The 23,075-nt window shown below is 35.0% G+C and overlaps 1 protein-coding gene across 5 annotated transcripts in view; it reads right to left on the bottom strand.

The window, feature by feature from the left end:
* Positions 1-2,664: 2,664 nt before the first annotated feature.
* The window catches only part of MAPK8 (mitogen-activated protein kinase 8), a 107,080-nt gene continuing 86,669 nt past the window's right edge, over positions 2,665-23,075 (bottom strand). For 2 of the 5 annotated variants that reach the window (XM_082673081.1, XM_082673082.1), the window contains exons 6-12: positions 20,794-20,959; positions 16,998-17,069; positions 15,472-15,654; positions 15,029-15,153; positions 14,423-14,486; positions 11,474-11,551; positions 2,665-7,104 (exon numbers count right to left, since the gene is read on the bottom strand). In XM_082673081.1, coding sequence (XP_082529207.1) covers positions 6,959-7,104; positions 11,474-11,551; positions 14,423-14,486; positions 15,029-15,153; positions 15,472-15,654; positions 16,998-17,069; positions 20,794-20,959 — 834 coding nt within the window. In that variant the 3' untranslated portion in view covers positions 2,665-6,958. Of the gene's footprint in view, positions 7,110-11,473; positions 11,552-14,422; positions 14,487-15,028; positions 15,154-15,471; positions 15,655-16,997; positions 17,070-17,433; positions 17,506-20,793; positions 20,960-23,075 lie in introns of all 5 variants that reach the window. The other 3 variants (XR_014297857.1, XM_082673083.1, XM_082673084.1) reach the window with 3 other exon arrangements.

Below are 23,075 nucleotides of genomic sequence, written 5' to 3'. Positions count from 1 at the left end.
AAAACAACAGCAACAACCCTCAATACTGATTTTGAGGCATGTCTCTCAAGTGAGAATTATTCTTACCAACCACATGAAAATTGGGACTACTAGGGATGACGAGGATGACTTGGGGGTCAGCATGTATATAAGTTCTCAGATGGGGGACCACACAAAATTCCTCCCTTTCTCTGCAACATTTCTCCATTATCTTAAACCATTTCTATTCCTTTCCAAGGCTAAAGTCAACAATTATATTTGCTTTACACTAATTATTTTGATAAAAGTACACGAAGTAAATCATTTCAGCAGCCCTGTGACAGACTATCTCCCATCCTGTGACAGATGCAGCAGCACCAGGCTCAGCAAAGCTGAAACTTGTCCAAGATCACCCACTCTCTCCATCTGGAGCTCAGGCTAGTCTGGATCCACAGGATTCAGTAGATCCCACCCTCTCCAGGACCTTGTCTCATTGAGGCACATGTGCTTTTAAATTCTCCCTTTTAACGTGTTCTGACCCCTCAGTCTACCCCTCAAGACATTGTCATGATTCTTTATATTTCCTGCCAACTTTTGGAAAGTACTGTTTTTACTACTGCTTCACTACTCACTCAATCCTCAGCAATCACAACTATGCCCCCACCTGTCCGGGTAACTCTAACAGTCTTACTTATGTTACATCCAACAGGAATCCCCTATCTTTTCCCTCTGTCCACAAAAGGACACTAGTGAAAATGGTGCACAGACCACACAAGGGGATGACGCAGACCTCACGAGGAAAGGGACTACAAGACTGGAGAGGTCTACAGGCAGTTAGGGAGCAATCTTTCCTTTCCTTCCACTCCTGAAATACTAAGTGGCAAGCGGATGCCATACCTGAAGTGTGTTCTGTCATGAACCGTGATGTACAAACTGTAAAATACACTGAATATATTTTCCCTGTACAATCTCTTGTGTGCTGACCAACTGGCCCCAAATGCTAATCTTGGCAACTTCACTTATGTTATGGCAATCTGAGTCCCCAATTTTCCATTCTCAATATGAACAAAGTATCTGGCTTCCCAGTCACCAATCTCCATGCCTCGTCTAACCAGACCTGATCCCACTGTCAGTGACCCTCATAAAACAAAGGTGTGATCATATTAACTCCTCTTTCTCACAAACCAGTAGTTCCTACTGCCTTTAAAATGATGACAATTTCTTCAAAACATTTCAATTCTGATCTTCAACTTTTCAGTCTTATCTCCCATCACATTCTCTCTTTACATTCACACCCCGCCAGACCATTCCTCACTCCTTGCCTTTCTCTTTACCTGGGAATACCCTTCCTCTCCAAAAATGCCTTAAAAAATATGCCTCCTCTGCGAAACCCTCATTTCCTCTAATCAGTCCTTCCCTGTGTCCCTTCAGCATGGTCTTTGTTCCTCACACAACACTTACTTCAATCAGACTGCCTAGACTCTGAGTGTCATCCATTTTTTAGATCACTCCTCGCTTCCAGCTTCTAACATAGGGTCTTAGACATATATGCACACATTAACTGATGGAATTAAATGAAATATATTACTAACTACCAAAGCAGGAAAAGAGACAACAGGATGTTGTAAATGAAATATGTTAGAAGTCTAACTTTACAGAGCATATTTGAAGTATCTTTTAGTTTCAAATGAAGTCCAAAGACATATTGGTGTATTAGCTATAAAAGCTAAATAAAAAAATTTCAAACCACAAAACCAGTACAAATCAATTTTCATTCACATAAAGTCAATGGACCTTTTGAGGAGCAACAGTAAAATAAATGTAGTACCTCAATTAACAAGAATGCATTACTTACTCCATTTTATTTGGTGTCACTAGGGTATTATGGCTGGGTGGAAATTAAATTAACTCAACACTCCACACAGATGTCTGCTCTTGCCACCCAGTCTATCACTGGAGGCCTCTTCCTTGACTGTGATGAGGCAGAGAGCACCAGGCTGGCAATCACATCAGCTGATGGAGCAGCAGTGGTCAGGCAGAAGCTTGGCCCAGGCTATCCTTTCCTCAGAGCAGGGAAGCATGAATGCAGGCGAGGGGGGTGGGACCCTCATGGATATGAGCGTTATCTGGAGCAAGAGTGGAGCAAGATGGAGGAGTGTCACCACATGGAGACTGGGCACATGCAGCGACAGACCCTGACACCCACATAGCAGCCTGCCCAGTGTAGGCAAAGAGAACACCTGCATGGCAAAGCTGGAAATGCGCTCAGAGCTGAAATCCCTGGTTTGTTTTGCAACAGATCCTTTTAAAATACTTATTCTTGTCAAGTGGCCATGGTGGCTGCTCTCTCACATGGTTACAAAGAACTATAGGTTAAGGGCATTGAAGCAAATTCCCTTTTTAAAATAATGTTTCTCTAGCAAGTTCAAACACCAGAAAAGCAAGAGTAGGTAAACGAGAAAACCAGGGTGATAGTTTAGCCTCTTCACAGTTTGTATAAAATCCAAATCTAAGAGACCTGCCCTAGCACCCCTTTGATCTCAATCCATAGGAAATCTTAAAATTGCCCAGAAAAACTTTTTATCAAAAATTTATATTTTGTTTTCAATGAAAAACTCTTAATTTCATAATTTTCATATCACTTTTTTCTTTTTTATTTAAAATATTATAACCAATTAACATACTAGATAACATTGTTTACATTCCAGTGGTGCATGTTTAAGGACTAGGGCATGAATGATTAAAAACCACAATAATTATCTCAGCATTCCCTACAAAGTGCCCCATTTGTTTTGTCTAGAGGAGGGGAGAGGAGAGGGAATGGAACACAGGGAAGAGAGAGGAAATGAAGAAGGAATGGCATCATATAGGGAGAAAAGCAAATGTCAATTATGATACTTGGGTTTCAGGTTTCAAAACCTGTTGAACAGGATAAACTATAGTGAGAAAATAGATGTCACAGTCCAGGTAGACAGCTAGTTCAGTTTAACTTCATCATTCAGCTAAAAGATTAAGAGCTTCTCAAAAATATACCAAATATCGGGCCTACAAAAGTAATTTATTTCTTCGTAAAATTTACTAAGATTTATTCCTTTTGTAAAATGTAAAGAATGGACTGATATCACGAGCAGGTTTCTACTTACAAAAACAGACAGTAATTACGTCCAACGAGCACATCTAACACCATACTCCAAGATACACAGTGAAAGATTTTACAGGTGAGTCTCTCTTACCGATGCAAGGTATATATTTTACATACTTACTGGTGTTGTGTCGACACTGGCTATGACGTATTTAACACACATTTATAATTCACTCAGCGAAGATCTAACAGTAAGGGCAACCGCTTACTTGGGAAAGCATAGAAAATTAGTGTGAGGTAGTTCAATAAAAACCTAGTTTAATTTGTAAGTTATTGTGAGAAAAAAACATTGTGCAAAACTAATCCACAGGTAGTATTTCTCAGAAGTTTCAGTAACAAAGAGAATCTAAATTAGAAATGGCCAGAATGTGTTACTCTTACTAGACTCTCCTTAAGAGCACTTAACTAAGAGCAGTTAGTTTGAAATTAATTAGGACTTTTGTTTTCCTTACCAGCGTTCTAATCGCACCCCAAACTACACATTTCTGCTTCAATGCCCTTATACGTCTTCATCTTGCTTGCTATTAAGGAAAAATTAGTTTCCTCTGATTCGGGAAAAACCTAAGAGAGATCAGTAGAAACACAATGTACACTAAAATGTAAAGGATCCGGAGGCAACATTTAAGAGGTCTGCTAATGACAGAACAGTAGTGTTTGGTTTTTCTACTGGTAAGAGTTTACTGGGGTCATGGGGCATCATGCATTCACTCTACAGCTAATGTGCAACTAATGAACAACACTCACAAACAAACTACAACAGTATTTTTGAAAATAGACTATGTTTTTACCTCAAAATGTTGTACAGGCTTGTGCCTAGGCAACAATGAGTAGTTACATCTTCATAGTGTAGCACATACTGGCCGATACTGTATACCAAGTCTTATCTGTAACCCCAAACGGCTTCACTTGCCTGCTGCTGATTTCACTATCAGATCATCCATGTCCTCTTCACCTTTACCTTTTTAGACAACACAGCAGGATTAGCATGGAACAAAATAATGAAAGGGCTTATGAGAAAGTCTGCTGCTTCACATATAATCAAGCTTCTTGATATCGTTAAGGGGTTTGTATGGTAGCCTTTTCACTTAAGAGGCTGGCATTTCTCTTAGGAAGTCTGGTGTGAATGCACTGTACCTTTACCAACTTGGAAGAGTGCATACCAGGAACAATCAGCAGCCGAGGGTGTGTAACAAAATGAGAACTGTTCAGCAAACAGTATGAAGAGTTGAGATGCTTTGTCTATGTCTATTATAATTAAGCAATCCCAACAACACAATCATTTAACAAATAGTTTATATTAGAGGGTAACAGAACAGTAACCAGGAAGAAATATGTAGAAAGAATTATTGTCTCTTTCCTAACTTATGAAGTTAAACAATATATCTTGGTCAAAGTAATTTTCTGACAGTAAGACCATGGGTATATTAAGTATATAAAGTTGAAAAAACAAAGTTATAAGATAAGCAAAGTGGCTTTACGTAAGTACTGCTTGACAGAAAACTTATTTGTAATTTCTTTAAAAAAATGTTTAAGATGTTTTTAAAGGTTCAAAAGTAAAATACAAAGAACTAGCACATTTTTAATTTAATACAGTTAAGAGAAGAGGGAAGGTTGTATTTAGCTATTGCATTTTTAAAAACCCAGGACAAGCAACACTTAGACTTTGTTTTCAGGATATAACAAGTATTTTAGTCTACATGACTAATAAGAGTTGATTTTCTCTGATCAACTGAAACATGCTGGTTGGCAAGTGGGAGCTGGCATTTACAACAAACAATACTGTAACAACACTTGGTTTTCCTTGCTTAACCAAAATCTGTATCAAGAGATGGCTTATCAGCGAGGAAACAGAAAATAAGGGAATCTTCTGAGAGCATGTCAGTTGTTAAAGTGCAATAGTGAAATAATCTATCCTATAGAAATAAAGCTAGTTAACTGTCGGACTAATAAAAACTAGGAACACACTCATGCTCAAATTTCTTCTGAAATCGTAAATCCAATCCTGTTTCTACAATTCAAAAGGTGTTATAGTCTTAGAACTTTAATTTGCCTAATTAATGCACCCTGTCATATCAGTAGAAAAGGGATTAATAAAAAGGCTGCCAACTTCAAAAGAGGCTAGAAATCATCACTTTAAACCATCAAAGACAAACTTACTATTTCAAAGCATATAAAATGGCTATTAATGTATTTTAATCCTAAATATTGCACATTAACAATGACCTAAAATACCTTACTCAAAACGAATTTTGCACTGAATATATGAATAACATGCCAAGTGGACTTTCAGACGCTGCACGTTGAGCCGCACCAGTTCTTGCTCCTGCTGGTCATTAATTCCATTGGGCTTTCTGCCTAGAACCTTTAGCTTACTTAAGTATGCATTTCCCAGTTCATTACATGAAATGCCTCTTGTTCCAAAAATAACAAAAAGTGCCTGGGGCATTACAGACAACGTATTTCAGATATAATGAGACTTCAATGACATTTTACTTAAGAAAAATTCAGTTATAGAGAAATAATTCTGCAGATATAAAATGTAAACAGTTAACATACAACTGTCAGGAGCAGCACCATTCTTACACTGTTCAACATCCACATTGTGTGTTTTATTGAAAATCAGGTATAAAAAAATTAAAGACTCAGACTAAATAACCACCAATTATGCCTGCTCTACTCAATGTGAAGAAACAGTCCTTAGAAAATGATATCCTATATATGGCTGTGTGCTACTATTTTCAGATGAACGGTATATTGCTCATTTTATACATCACCTACAGAAATCTAAGTAGGCTTTGGAACCTCCCAACAGCTAGTATAAATATGATTATGCCACAGGTAGAATCAAATGGCCAGAAACACCCTGAGAACTGGTGCTCAACTGACTGACACTCTAGAAACCAAATAGGTCCAAGGGCCCGAGGCTGCAGGAAAGAGAAAGACCAGACTCTAAATCATTGCTGGGACCTACAGCCTGAGTAGATTAACTCAGTGTATATAAAAACAGGCTCACAGCTAGTAAAGGTGAACCATCTGTTTATTTCCACTGAAATGTATTATTCATGAAGCATCCTCTTGACTTTACGTGATTATAAGCTTTGAGCATGCCACAAATTTGCAGAAAACACCATATTCTCTTACTTTTGGTGGGTAGGATGGGGGATAGGAGGGTGGTGGTAGATGCCCAACATCTTCAAAGACATGCTCTGAGTTATTCTACCATTTAGATGATGGGGCTTTTGCCAAAATTCATGTAGGATTACCTACCAATTGTTGTAACTAAATTAGAATTGGCAAGTAGCAAATATTGGAGGTTTTTTTTTAACACGTTCATCATTTACAGTAGTTATTCCTGAATATAACTGGCTACAGGTTATTTTCCCTCACTCCTCTGGGGTTATTTCATTGATAAGCACATAACCCTAAAGGATAGCATCATGAACAAAACATCTGAATAAATTCTAATAAAAAAAACTATAAAAATCTTAAATAATTCATGATATAGGCAAGTCACCACATAATAGTTGCTTTGATAAACAAAATCTTACAAATTCAGTAAAAAAAAAATCAGCAGCATAAGATAAAGCAAATATGCAAAAATTTTAAACCATGATAAAATAATTAGGTTTACATTATACAGTTAATTACAGCAAAAATACAGTTTTGTTGCTGTTTTAAAACACAACTTAAGTTTTAAATTACATCACTTGAAATTAAGAAAAAAACTACTTTACTACAAAATGAATTCTATGTTTTTGAAAAATCACTCAAAAATAAGACCACTGAATTGTTTTCAAAGTAGTTCTATCAATGACTAAACAACTCCCCATCCCTCCCACCCCCACAAGGCCCAAGTAGTCATCTACAGCAGCCCAGAGGTCCAGCTGATGCTTCTAGACTGCTGTCTGTATCCGAGGCCAAAGTCGGATCTGTTGACATTGAAGACACATCATTGACAGACGATGATGACGATGGATGCTGAGAGCCATTGATCACTGCTGCACCTGTGCTATGAGAAACAAAACAGCAAATCAGTTGCAGACAGAGTTGCAGACCGAGCTACTTGTACTGTACTGACCACCTCTAGTGGTCAATAATTTTTCTTTTGGTTTTAAAAGGCTCACTAAAAATAATCACAAGTGATATTCAACACAACACTAACAAACAGTTTTCACTGCTAGCTACGAGGTAAGAATTCTGAAAACGTCTGGTAACCTGTCCTTTCTACTAATTTGTTTTTCATTTTCAGTTCAGGACAAGAATTATTAAGTCCAAGCTATAGTTAGAAATGGTCCTACGGCAAGACTCATGAATTGGCTTCAGACTGTGTGTGAATAACACTTAATAATACATGCAAAACTGTCTGCATTGCATTTTGTTGGAGAGAGGATCTCAAAGGAATGTATGACTCAAAGAGTTAAAAACTACTGCCCTAATAAATGTAAATTGGTGCAGCCACTGTGGAAAACAGTATGGAGGTTCCTCAAAAGACTAAAAAGAGAATTGCCATATGATCCAGCAATCCCACTGCTGGGCATATATCCAGACAAAAACTATACTTTGAAAAGATACATATACCCCAATGTTCACTGAAGCGCTATTTAAACAGCCAAAACATGGAAGCAACCTATATGTCCAATGACAGATGAACGGATAATGAAGATGTGGTACATATATACAATGGAATACTACTCAGCCATAAAAAAATAACAAAATAATGCCATTTGCAGCAACACGGATGGACCTAGAGATTACCATACTAAGTGAAGTAAGTCAGAAAGAGAAAGACAAATAACATATGATATCACTTATATGTGGAATCTAAAATATGACACAAATGAACTTATCTATGAAACAGAAACAGACTTACATAGAGAACAGACTTATGGTTGCCAAGCAGGAGGGGGTGGTGGGGGAGGGATGGATTGGGAGTTTGGGATTAGCAGATGCGAACTATTGTATATATGTATAACTGAATCACTTTGCTGTACACCAGAAACTAATGTAATGTTGTAAATCAACTATACTTCAATAAAATAAATTTTAAAAAAAACTACTGCCCTAAAAAAAATGCTCTATGATATCTTCTCACTGTAAAGTCCAAACAATCCTTCTGGTACATCTTGTTTTTAAGCAAAAGCCAAGACGAAGATTAAAATCATTTTAATTCAATGGATCCTCAGTTCAACCGCCCCATTTGGTTACGTGACTTGCCGAGCCACGCAAGTGCCCCAGTTAGGTAAACTCAAGTCTTGTTATTTCAGTTCTAATAAGTACTTGGTAAATGCAAATACAGACTTATTAAACACGAAAGTAGGGGGAGACTGTTTCCTTTACCAAAAGTATAGCCTAACAAGCATTTCCTGGATTTTAAAAAGCAACAGGAATACTTAACCTATAGAAAAATCCTCTCAAGGGGGTTGGGTCAGGAAGGGAAGGGAATGACACCGTGGGGGTGGGAAAAGTTAAAGGTGATTCATGCACTAGGTAAGTGCTTTTGAACTACATGAGCACTAAATAAGAGTCTTTTCAAATTTGAGTATATTAAATAACGCAAGTTATACAAAAATTCCTAAGAACACATTCATGGAATAAAAACCAATGGTTTTCAAACTGAGCAATAAGAATAGGCGTGAGTTTCAGGGACCCAATGATGTTAAAACTAAGCAGGTTGAAAACCACTGTTCCAGAACGCAGCACCTCATTGTTTGAAATTATCCCTCCTTTGTGTCCAATGGCATGCAATAAAAACACTTAAATATGAAAGGTCCTCTGAGAGCTTGTCTTCAAATCTAACAATGAAATAGCTAGGGAATAGTAATAGGCAAATCTTTAGGGCAGTGGGGCAGGGACTGGGAAACAGAAAGGAATGGAACCACAAGGGATAGAGCAGGTGATGGGAGGTACACTGGGAAAGAAAAGCAGACTGGGTACTTCAGGCCTAATAGAGAGGAAAAGGAGAAATGTGATAACCTTCTAGACCCAAGAACCCATTAGGCTCCCAGCCAGAGTGAAATGAAGATACTAAACTTTTAAAAGTTCAATTGGTACACTACAGAATGCACCTTTTCTGACTAAAGAGTATACAACATTATGGCTAGCTTCAAAGACCTGTACTGAAACATTCAAATCATAAAAGGGTTCTATATACTTTTTCATGCCTCTACTTCTTTATCCAGATTTTATTTCATCCAAATTTTTTAATCTAATAAAAATCATTTTTTTTCTCTTGAATTTTTATTTAAACATCTTTATTGGAGTATAATTGCTTTACAATGTTGTGTTTTAAATGCATCATAATTAAACAGTTAACTTTTTAATCTGAAAATCAAATACCTAAGGAAAAAAAACTTGTTTACTTCTGACCTTTAAAGTAATATGTTGGGTTGGCCAAAAAGTTCATTCGGGTTTTCCCGTAAGTTACAGAAAAACCCAAACGAACTTTTGGGCCAAGCCAATAGTAAATTCTCAATATCCGGACAGCAATAATATGGAAAAATCTTTAATTTCAGATATCTGGGTCATTTCCCTCTCAGTGACTCTACACACTCAAAGGTATGCAAACTCATTTTAGTATTAGCCAACCCAAAATAAAGATAAGAGGCAATCCAGAGGGAAAAATATTTACTTTTTAAAATCAAGTCGAAATGGTATTGTGATTATCTGATATTCTGAGTCATCAAATACTTATCTTCTGTTTTTGCATATAATCAAGAACTGAATATTTTTATAACAGATTAATTTACTAACACTCTTCTTTGCCAGCTATAACTGAGAATCCAGAAAATGTCTAGAAACTTGCAGTCCTGTCCTTTCCACTGACTTATTTTGTAACCATAGTTAAGTGTTGTCTAGGATTCAAATTTTTCACTTATAAATTAAGAACAAACACAACTGCTCTATCTATCTCATGAGATTATTAAGTTTACTCAAACATTTGACACTTAGGATGTGCCATCACTAGGACAGTATGCTAAAGTATAAAACTTCCCTAAAAATGGACTTTTCAAATTCCATTCAAGCCTCCATCATGAACAATTCACTTATATGACTACTGTATATCAATACAAAGCTAATTAACTGAGTTATTAAAGCATTTATAAGATAGCTTTTGTTACAGCTAATTGTAGGTAAAAAGCTGTTGAAACCAATTTATGTTTTCAAGAGGATCTATATTAAAATTTGGAAGACTGCATTCTTGATCAAGGTTTAAAAAACAAAGAATTAAAAGAACTCAAAATATAACCAAAAATGTCATAGGAAGCTACAAAAATTATTTAAACAAATATATGTTTATAGTACAACAAAATGGGCACCTGAAACTATACCTATATATCTTACTTCATTGATGCTAAATATGATATCCGTTTTTTTCTTAGAATGTATAAGAATTTTAGAAGGATTAAAATGGCATAGTTTCACGCAAATTCAAGACCTACCTGTTGAAACCTTACTCAGCCTTCAAGGCTCAGCTCAAATTTAATCTCTTCCCTAAAACTGCCCTATTCTCTGTTGCCAGCCATATGGGATGCTGGAAAAACCATGCCCTCTGAAGTTACTGATAAACATGGCTTCAAGTATTGCTTTTCTACACAAAAGATTTGTAGTCTTATATCATTTAATTTTTCTAAACTTGTTTCCTCATCTGTAAAATGTGCACAACAACCCCTTCCTCAGGGTTCTGGGGGGCTGAATGAAACAAAGTACAAAAACTATCAGTGTCTGTCATGTAGTATGTACTTAATATGTACATGTTACCTGTCATTTAACTTTTCCTTTAAATTCTTTATGCTTTAACAAGTACTAAAATTTAATATAAGATGAGCTTATGATAAAAGAAAATGTTTAACTCCTGCAAACCAATGTTCTTAAGAGCTAGAATACCTTCTGACAGCAGTTTTAATGCTACTGCCTTAAACAAATCAAAAATACCAAAATGAGAAAGAGGTATCATGTACAAAATTGGCATCCTGTACAGAATTCTGCCATGAAGTTTTAGTTTATTTATCCAAAGTAAGGACTGTTAAATCACAGAAAGGTAAATATATTGAATTGTGATAAATTTCTTCTTTAAAGACAACAATGCCAACAACCACCAAAAAACGTTTTAAATTTCTGTTCTTCAATGGGATGTCAGTATCAAAGAAAAAGATATGCATTTTATGAAGTCAGTTACTGATATACTAGTACAATGTACTGATAGAACAGTGTACCAATGCTTTCAAATTTACCACAGAAATTGTATTCCTTATAGTTAATAAACTTTGAGTACTAATGGTACTAAATATGGAAAGAACTGAAGGTTTCAGGCCACTGAAGACTACAACACAAGAAGTAAACTGTAATCTTAACTAAGCTTATATTGTAACCAACCTAAAGGAGAGGGTTGCCCCCGTATAACTCCATTCTTGGTTCTCTCCTCCAAGTCCATAACTTCTTTGTATATCAATTCTGAAAAAGAGGTGAACAAAAACTTTTCAAACTCTGAGAGGCAATCTCCCAAGATATGTATGTTTTAAGTAAAAAATTTTTGCACACACTAAGTACTTCGAATGGTGTTCTTGCAATGGCAGAGGGTCCAGAAGTGTCAGCCTAAGATTCAAAGGTGTTAATAACAATTTCTTGATCCTCAACCATGAATTATATTGAAAGAAGCAAAGTCTCTGCTGTAATATTCCAGAAGTTGGATTAAGATAGAGCTGGGGTTAGAAGCTTTACCTTTTTTACTCCACCAACACTTTGTACTATACCATATCATTCTGTACAGCAAATGCTAATTTAATTCTCTCAGTAAGGGCTTGAATCAAATTTGTCTTTAACTTCTATTTCCTGAGCCCTGGCATTGTACCTGGTACACTGTAGGTACTTACCCAGATATCTGTTAAAAGATTTAAATGCAAGAGTATGTGGAACCTTCTTTAATCAGAATAGAATATAAATATATTTTTATTAAAGGAAAAGAATCAGGTAACTATACTTTAACTCCTTCTGAGTTGAAGCATGGCATGCTATGACTGTCAAGAATTTCTTCATGAGAATCTTGGTCTTTAACTAGGCTTCTGGATAGTGGGTGGACTGCTGGGAGGACTACTCCAACTGAAGAGTAACACCAGATCCTGCCCTGCAGTGTACGTGCCTCCTGCCCTGTATTCTTCTACATGATCCTGATGTCAAGTGTGATGTGCCTTATGAGTCTGAATGCTGACTTAAGAAGAACCTTCTGGTGGATGCTAACATTGCCATTATTCATCATCATCTCTGGGTCATAAAATCCTTTGAGAATTGTATAAAAGCAATGAACCCTCTTCTGAGAAAAATGTATAAACAAAAATTGTTGCACAGAATTTCAAGGAGTCTGTAATTCTTTACATTAAACTTTCAATAAATGATTTCTGATCACAGGGTATGGCAACATTTATGTTGATAATAAGGTAAAACAAGTGGATATGTTGGGATGAACAAGAGCTGGAGACGCCTAAGTTTGCTTGCGATGGTAACCTACTTGGGCTGGGAAGAAGAAAAATAGCAAGTCTTGATAGAGGAAAGAATGGGAGATGCTTTTCTTTAAAGAAACAAAAAGGAATGATAAGCATTCCGGATAGGAGGATTAAAAAGAGAGAGAAAATACTCCTTTGTAAAATGGGACTGAGGCAGAAGAACCAAAGCTAATCAGGAGTACTAACTAGACAAAGCAATCTGTAGTTAATGGCTTTGGCAATGAATTTTTCTGTTATGATGCTAAAATTCTTAAGCAGATCTTGAAAAAGGGAGTTTGTAGGTAATTACTAAACGGCATTTGGGGCTAGGAGAAAAAGATACAGAATAAAGATAAACATGCTTACAGTAATCAAAAATCCCAGATATAACCATATACAAATGAAAATACAATGTTTCACTGATTTTAAGATGTACTTTTTTCACAGTTTAATATCTTTGAAACTGGGTTGCATCTATAATCAGTCGTGCAGTACAACTGGCATTGTTTCTTCTTTCTTAGTGGTACATACTAGTGTGTTTTACAATTGGTGACCTATTAAGATTCCATGAAATACCATAAATGTTTACTGTAAATGTAATGATATATAAAAATATCAGGTTAGATACTTTAATACATACTCTGATCTATAGTTTCTATACTCCTGTATATTACATATATAGATGCACTAGGTTCTACCCAATTCTATCATTCTGGTGGGCTCTACAGAGTCTAACTATATGTCTCCCAAAGTCAACTTAGCGAAAACTAATCTCTGGTTATTCCTAAGAAGAAAGAATCAAATTCATTCCTCCCAAATAAATCTGTAGATGGATTACATGCTCCAGTTTATATTGTGCCTTCCAAGTATTTAGGTTCTTAGCGCTTAATAACATGTCTTCTGTCTACCTGATTTTAAGTGACTTGTCCAAAGTCATGTAGTTACAAAAGTGGTCAAAATATAAAATGACAACAATATAAATGGAGGCAAGCAGGATCTAAAAATTACCTGGCTGAACTGTCCAAGGGAATCTTTTAAAGAAAGAAATATTTTAACATTGTCATGACTTTCAAAGCATTATTAATGTTCAACCAAAGTAAAAAAATAAAATAAAACTATTAGATATGCAAAGATTAAAAATTAACTAACTCTGTTGGTGAGGGTGGGGGTAAAAGAGACATTCCCATAAAATGCTGATGGAAGTGTAAACTGCTACAATTTCTCTGGAGAGTAATCGGAAATAACTGAAAAATGTCCTTTGGCCCAGTGAATCTCCTTGTAGGATTTTTCTTACAGGCATGTTCTCAGATGTGCACAAGAACACTGCAAAGTTGTTTGTAACAACAGACCAGACACAAGTTAAATGCTCTTCAAATGGTTGTTAGATACAGAACCCTGTGACACAGGCGAACAGCAGATCACTAACTGGCTATTAAACCAAATGAGCCAGGTATATGGAGCAAGAGAGAATAATCTCTAAAATATACGATTATATCAACAAAGCAAGTGTGCACTGTATACAACCATATGTGATTAAAACAGGGTGGGAGAGGAGAAGGGGGAGACATCAAACACACAAGTTTGTATTTTTGTAGACTATGGAAGAACATAAAAGTTCCAGAAAGCACAAATGTGTCTTTGTCTGGGGTGGGGAACAAAGACACTGGGATTAAGTCAGTGAGGGAAGGAGACATACTCTCTACTTTTGTAAAAATATTAAATCATATTATTAAATATCAGTTACGAATAATAGAAAATATCTTTCATTTCCCTAAAACGATGAATAAATCAACATAGAAAGCCAGAGCTCTTTCAGCTTCATCTTAAAGAATCTGGTGAATGTTACCTTTCCACTCTTCTATTGTGTGTTCCCTTTCATCTAACTGCTTGTCAGGTATCTTTGGTGGTGGCTGAAAAACAAGGCAACAATAATTGAGTCAGTTTATTGGGAGTATATAAATTGTTTACAATTATTTGAAATGTTAGCCAGACTTGGAAAAATACATCATTAGGCCAAGATTGATCAATGATCAACACTGATCTTGCGTAGAGAGAACAGTGACAGGAAAAAAGATGTTTAACCGTCTTTTTCTTTTCTTCCTGTTTTTGAAATGGTCACATTTTATTTATATCATAGAATTGTGCTATGATTTGGATATAATAATTTGTTTACAACTAAGTTAAGATGTTTTCCCAAAGTGCTCAACATTCTAGCTCAGCATACAAGTATCACGGCAAAAAGGCAAGAAACAGTGGGGGGGGAACTTTATTTTGTGTAGGAGGTACTTGGATATGTTCATTCTCTTAAGAAACTTTTCATGCAAAAACAGAAAAACGCCATCATCATTTATTTATATTTTTATTTAAAATTTTAAAATATCCTCCAAACCTAACTTTAATTCTAACTCTAAGGGTACAATATAGTCTTCAAACATTAAAGAAAAGAACTTACAGCTTCTGCTTCAGAAGGATCATACCAGACGTTGATATACGGGTGCTGGAGAGCTTCATCTACAGAAATCCTTTTAGATGCATCAATTACCAGCATTTTAGATAACAAATCCCTTGCCTGACTGGCTGCAAAAATAATGAGACGTTAATGTACACGTATCTCATAAAAGTTTTACAATTATCAATAAATTTCAGAAACTTGAAATTATCATTTATTAAAAAATGTTTTAAACAGAATAGATTTACTATAAAATTAGGTCATACATATGATTAAAAAATATAAAATCACAAAAAAATAACTAAAAAGAACTAAAACCTCACACTGTTCCATTACCCAGAGACAATGTTATGTCCCATGAGAATATGAATATACCCTCATAAACCCCCTCCACAACCACCCACCTACCCACAATGGAATTAAAGATATATGTTTATAAAAAGTACCTTTAAGTTTATTGTGTTCCGAGTCAGCTGGGAAAAGTACATCAGGGAAGAGTTTCTCAAAGCTATATCCAGCATATTTAGGTCTGTTTTCAACATAAGTCCTTACTGTTGGTTGTAGTTTCTTCATGAATTCAGGACATGGTGTTCCAAGCTGTTCAATAACTTTATTCCACTGATCAATATCTAATATCAAGTAGCTAAGAAAAAATACTGTGTATCTAATGTTCAACATATTAGTCATATCCATATTAAAATAAGAAAATGGCAATTAAAAAATCCTAAGAAAGAATGTGGCAGTTATAAATCTTACAGCCACCTTGCAAAAGGCAATGATTGTAGGTGGACAAAAAGGATCAGTAAACAAGCTTTGTTAACCTTATTTATTATGTGCATGTGTGTGTCTACTAATACTAATTTTATCATAAAAATGGAAGCTTAAATTCTTATATTCTAAATACACAAATTCTAAATACAAATGATAAGTGGCTCAAAGAAAAATGACAATTACTACCCATAAGGACTCTAAATGTAAACTGTACGTAATTTTAGAATACAAAATTTGCCTTTCCTTCCAGCTTATCAGAAAATGTGAATGCATTTCCGAGAAGATAGGAAATATTTATTACATGTCCTGCATTTTTTGAGTTTTCTACACTAACAGAAAACCAGTAGCAATGAAAATGATGGCATTTCCTTTTGCCATTCTTTGTTCAGCTTATGTTAGTAAAATTTTTTTAAAGCTCTGAAATTTAAGAAAATGACTCAGTATTTTGGTTAAGGTGTAAGGTTAGAATTCTCTGGTCTCTTTCCTTCCAATCTTTAGCGTTTACACCTCCAACTCCTCCCCGTGGACTAAGACCTAAAACTTTCTTATTGTAACCCAGTGAATATGGTTTTTCCCATTCCTCTTCCTAAAACAATTCTAAGTTTCACTAGCTGATAGACACATAACAGATCACTGTTATTATAAAGATTAGTAGTCATTCAGATGAACAAAAATCATGACCCAAATCTACTCATCACCATGTAAAATTATTACTGCTGAAATTCTCAGATGAAAAGATCAGTATGTTATGTTGAGTAATGAGACAATAACCAAAAGACATAGAACATACAGCACATTAACAAAAAAGGAAGTGGGGAGGACAAAACAAAAGGATGACCAGAAGCAACAGACAATTCCAAAATTCATATTATGTCCTAAGTACTTCTAGACTTACTCAAGTGTATAATTATTAGAAAATTTAATACAAGCCATGACTTTTGATTTAGGTTAAATAAATCAACTCAAAGCCAGCAAATAATTGTGGATAATTAACCTGAGCAGTTTTCAGAATTAACATATGAAACAACAAATAAATTAGGGAAAGGAAAGTCTAAGTCAAATAGCAGGTGGTATTTTGAAAGAGTAATTTAACAATACTTTTTATTAGGGAGAGACAAAATACATTATACCTGACCAAGCTGAAGTGCTGTCATACATTTTGACCTTTAGAAACTACATTTTAGGCCAAAGATAAGGATACGATCAGTACCTGGGAACAAAACACCACCTTTGATCATTTCTCCCATGATGCACCCAACTGACCAAATGTCAACTGAAAACAAAATGCAATGACATTAACATAAAGATTTTGGTTAAAATAAAAAAATATATATAAACATTAAAAAAAATCACACACACCATGTATACTTCAAAATTATAGAAAGCAGTATAAAATAAAAATGAATGACAGTGAATGTGCTCTAACTACCAGCAGAGACTGTATTTCCTACTGCCAGATGCAGCCTACAAACATTTCAGCTTCGTATCTCAACAATTTTTGAACTATAACAGCCACAAACTTTACGTCTGTTTAAAAAAACCCACATGTATGAATGTACACTATATTCATTTTCATTAGAGAACATAAGGAAGTTCATCACCTAACTAATTAAACTGCTGCAGCAGCACAAGGATACAGTCCCTTCCTGGAAAGAGGATTTTGTGGCAAACCATTTCTCCCATAATGCACCCCACAGACCATAAATCCACTATATGTTTGCAGCACAAAAGAAGGAAAAGCAAAGCAAAAGGTCGTTAAAATCAAAGAAGCATAATATGACTGCATTATATAAAAACTGCAAAACATCACCAAAAGAAAAAAGTGATTTTAATTTTAGCTAATGGAATAATTTAAAACACAAAATATTTGTCAAAAGGCTCTGATTCACAAAAGCAAATGTGACGTGTGGCGTTTTAACTACGTATCTAATTTAAAGTGAGAGCTATGCACAGAAATCACATAATTTAAAAAACCTACACATTTTGCCCCTGAAAATTTATTTATAAAATATGAAAAAGAACCAAACACAAATCTTATAAGTAAGGCTGAAAATGTACATGAGGTAGCAAAATTTAAAAAATAAAATCTTTGTACTATTTTGAGGTTCAACTGTGCATTATACTCTCTCTTTAAGTCAAATAAAAGAAAAAAGCATGAGCAGAAATAATCTAGTATATTAAAATACTTAACAGAAACAATGTTTCTATGAATAATTACAGTTAAAAAGTTAATCTAAAGCTCTTCAGAAATTTTCAAGTTGGAGTTAATAAATTCGTTTTGAGAGGTGCTATGTTTACTCTGAATTGAAGGTCATTTTTCTCCTTGGCAACACCATGCTGCATTTACTCTACTATTCCAAAAGGAACAAGTGCATAGAGAACTAACAAATAATCAATTAAAAAAACCTAGTAAAAGAAGTATATTTCATGTTTTCCACCTAAAGTGTTTTAAACCCATAGAACCAGAACGCTTTTGGTTTAAGAAGTTGGTTTTGGCTGAATACAGTATGAAATTTCCCACAGATTTATTATCTACAGAGTCTCCTAGTAGACTTACTGACCCTTGCCAACTTTAATTTTTTTCTTTTTTTTTGTTGGCCACGCAGCATGCAGGATCTTAGTTCCCCGACCAGGATCAAACCCGTGCCCCCTGCGGTGGAATGCGGAGTCTTAACCACTGGACCACCAGGGAAGTCCCATGACCCTTGTCAACTTTAAATGAGAGCTCTAGTCAATACTGAAAAGAATCTGCTAGACATAGAAATGGGCAATTTGAGGACCTCCACCTGTTTCATTAAAACTAACCACATACCCTGACATTTTATATCTTTGGGTTTGAAAATCAGACAAAAAGAGTAGGTGCTTGCAGTTTAATACAAGAGGAGAATGAGCAATTTGAAAGGAAAGCTTTAGAAACATGCATTTGTTTTTGAAGTTTGAAGGCCCCAATTCTCTAATAGCAAAAGAAGAAAAGGGCAGGAATAGATGTTAGAAATATATCCTTTACCAATACAGGAGGACTTGGGAACTTAAAGTCAGTACTTTCTAATACACTCATAAGGAGACTGCCAGTTCATTACAGAATTTTAGGAGCTAGATTAGGAACAAATTTTAGAAATCCTGTGGAACTAAAGTTTCTCTAAAATTTCACATTAAAATACATACAAATCTTTTTATATTTATGGCATAGTTCAACTTTCAAGAATAAAATTTTAGAGGAAAAGTTAACATTCATAAATCAGTTCAGAGAAAAATTTTTTCCAGGGTTTTCATTTTGGCAAAAATCTATGAAAATAATTTTTCCCTGTGGACTTTATAGAGAATAGCAAGCTTTAGTTAAATATTCAGGACACAACTTATGTACATAATCTTAAGAAAAACATCTTAAAACAGATTTCAAAAGCTGCAAGCATGAGAGAAGATATTGTCTGGGTTAATGAAGACTTTCCTCAGAATATGATAAGCCTGATTCATACATAAAGCAAGTTTTACAGTGTCTAACTGCTCAGTCTATTTGGCAGTTTAAATATATTCCATTATCTCACACTTTACAAAAAGCTTTGAGCCGGCTTTCAATAAAAGACGTATAAAATAAAGTTGTTAAAACAGGTGGGGGTGGGTGAAAGGTGTTAATAAAAGGCAGAAGTTCTTATGTTTAACCTTGCTGGCTAATGTAGTTATCATAATTAAGCATTACATTTGACTCAGTTTCCTGGGGCCCAAAAAAAAAAAAAAAAAAGGCAATAAGGTAGATCTATATAATTCTTACCTAAGAAAGGAAAGCATGTCAATTCTTTACATGACAGTTATTCTTGGTGCTAATTTCTGGTAGGGAGCTCCCAAGATCACAATTATAAGAGAGAGTGCCACATTATACATTATCTGTGACAATCAATGGTTTTACAGCAAATACAAAAACAATCTTCATGCCGGTCACTTAAGGCAGCAATTCTCAAAAAAAAAAAAAGTCTAATACTAAATCTAACTCACTGGGTTTTACAGGGTATAAGGCAATTTTAGATAAAGAGTAAGACAACAGCATGTTTATTTAAGAACAAAAGAATAGTAGTAAATATTTAAAGTGTTTTTAATGAGCTCAGAAAAGAAAATTAAGCTAAAATCCTCAGTTCAATGTTATCATTTATAAAAAAGAATCCCAAAAATTGACTTGATACAGTTTCCTGATTCAAAGTGAACTGTTGTTTTAGATTCTTGGCTAGAAAAAATGTCTAGGTCCTATTCTAGTAAGTATTTTGGATTAAGTTACATTTAAAAAGTTATAGTTTAAGTCAATAAAATCCTGTGTAGACTTATTCATCTCTTAAATGACTGAGATTCAACAAAATTTCTTAAGTATAAATATATGTATATTTATGCATAATTTTTTTTAAATTCACGAACTACATGCCTGATAATGTTCTTCAACCTTGATTCTAATGCTGATACATATAACTGACTATACTCGCACATAATAATGCCATTTCTTTAAGGCTGGACACAAGGTCGTTGATGAAACATTGTTTTCTCTGAAAGGCAACCTTAAATTAATTATCCATCAGCTATGCAGAATGGCTTTATTGCAGCCCTTAAAGTCTGCACTAAGTGCTACTGCTATTAACTTTAATGTCATGGGATTGGAAATGTGTGCAAATATCATTAATGCAAACTTAAGATTTCTTGAGCCCATGTTAGAATGCTCATTTTCAAGTTACAGGCAAGAAAATGGTATATATTCTGTTACAGGGGCCATGGCAACAAATTCTTTATCTAATGGTAGTATTGATGATTATGTATTTGTATTTAAATAAACAGGGGCCCCAAGTTTTTCCAAACATTTATGACAGAATTTGTAGTTACTTTCAAACTCTTGATAAACATCATTTCATACAGCGATACATTTAACTCTATGCACTTCAATTTAAGTATTTACATAAGAAATCTGATAAACAAAAGCAAATAAATCAGAACAGTATTTCAAGTAAATAGTGTTTGCTGACCGTTTTCTTTGTAGCCCATCCCTAGGATGACCTCAGGTGCTCTGTAGTAGCGAGTCACTACGTAAGGTGTCATCATAAAACTAGTTCCTGCAGTCCTGGCCAGTCCAAAGTCAAGAATCTTCAAAGTGCAGTCTGATTTTACTACTATATTACTGGGCTTTAAGTCCTTCAAAAATAAAAATTAAAAAAATGGCTGCTATAATATAAACAAATATTTTGCAGTCCACAAGTTGTGAGATCACTTATAAAACAATTCATGGTTACTGTTCATTTTTCTCACTGTTATCACTGCACAGATTCATCATAATAGGCAAATCTGAGAAATTAGCTTGATGGCATTTTTAATTTATGAATATATACAGTTATTAGAAGTTAGTAATGCTTTATTTGCTAGAAATTATGATTAGCTAGAAACTTTCAATCAAGTGGTGTGAAAGCAATTTGGAAAGGCATCTCAAAGCTCATGTAAGAACTATTACAGTAAAAGTAAGAGAGAATCATAAAGTTAGCATTTATATGCACTTGTATACTAAATTACCAGCTTTTAAAAGATCCCATTTTAAGGTCAAAACAAGCTTTATATAGATACTATATACCAACAATGGGCCATTCTATGTCAACCCAAGCACATGTCACTTGACCTTTCAAACTGGCAGACGTTCAACTCTAAAGGATCGAAGTCAGTCCTTCCATCACTGATTTCCAACCCGAAATCGTACAAATTTGTTCATAAAAATTTTGACTGCCAGTTGAGGTAGGACACCATTGTCTTGGTGCCACTAATCCATAAAATTACTTGTTGTTGATGCTACCAAATAATGTCTTTGTGAAGAATTTCCCACCTGAACCCAACCTCAAGGAATTCTGTGCTATGATCATTAAAAGGCAGCAGCATAAACACTCATGGCTTCAAGTTCAACCCATGAACTTGTTAGCTCCCATGAATTCTATTATGAACCTAGACCAAAGAAAGCAGGAGTATGATTCACATACACTGAATACCAGTGACTGATGTAACACAAAATAAAGCTGGCCTGAAATAATTACTTTTGTAATGTCTATATCCAGAGAAGCATGTATGCTGTCTTTAGCATATTTTGATATGCAATCATGGATGGGTTAGGCGATATGTAATCTATAGGTTTTATCAAATTAAAAATAGATATCAACAGGTTTATTGAAACAGAAAATGAAAATTTTCATTATTGCTATCCTGTAAATACGTTGTCACTATTTCCAAAATATAATACCTCTGCAAAGTAACACTGCGTGTTCAAAAATAAATATTATGAGCCTCGATACTATTTCAATGTCTATAGTGTTGGTTAATGATTAATGGCTCTTCATACTACTGCATTCCAGTCTAGAAATAAGATTTCAACCTTAAACACTTTATTTTGGAAAGATTAAGAACAAAATGCAACTTTTAAAAAACAGACATCTTGTTAAGGAAAAGAAACTGTCAAAAAAGAATATCATCTGAAATTCATCCTTGCGTATCAAGATGTACCTTTCTACAGATGTTTAAGTTGCATTGCTATCTATACCTGTGAAGAATAACTGAACTTGTATGAATGTGTGACAGAAGTAGTGGACTAACAATATTCCACCTTCTCTCCCACATTTTTCCAGCCTGTGATTAATTCTAGTCAATGGGATGTGAGTGGGAATCAAGAATAGAAGGGCCAGTGCATAACATCCTTTTGTCTCTTGCCCTGCTTTGGTGACTAGTAACATTCTAGATATTGAGCTGCTTGAGCATCTATGTATGGCAGAGTCCTCACCCCACTAGGACCTGTACTGGACACATACTGTGGGAGATAAACCTTGGTTGTGTTAAGCCACTGAAAACTCAAGTGTTTATTTGTTAATAACCTAGTTGTGATATTGTGATTTATAATAAGAAAACCATATTTGGTCATTGTCCCAATTACTGGCACAGAGCTCCTAGAACCCTTGGAATTTCCTAAGTGATAAGAGCAATAAAGGTGAAAGGAGTGCTTTTTGTTATTCGTAAGAAGTACCTTTCAACTACACCAGAGTTGACTTAATGAGGTTACTTTTGGAAAGTTCCAAAGGATGAGGCTGGTTGCCAGGGAACCAACAAAATAATTAGAGTGTTGAAACTTTCAGTCCCACAGGCCCCCAGACCACCTGGGAGGGGAGAGGGGCTAGAGACTGAGTTCAATCTCAAATGGCCAAAGATTTAATCAATCACGCCTATGTAATGAAGCCTCCATTAAAAACCCAAAAGGACTGGTACAGAGAGCTTCCGGTAAACA

The sequence above is a fragment of the Grampus griseus genome, assembly GCF_964374135.1.
Source record: "Grampus griseus genome assembly, chromosome: 16".
Taxonomy (NCBI): domain Eukaryota; kingdom Metazoa; phylum Chordata; class Mammalia; order Artiodactyla; family Delphinidae; genus Grampus; species Grampus griseus.
This window is presented reverse-complemented; position numbering and strand designations above follow the sequence as displayed.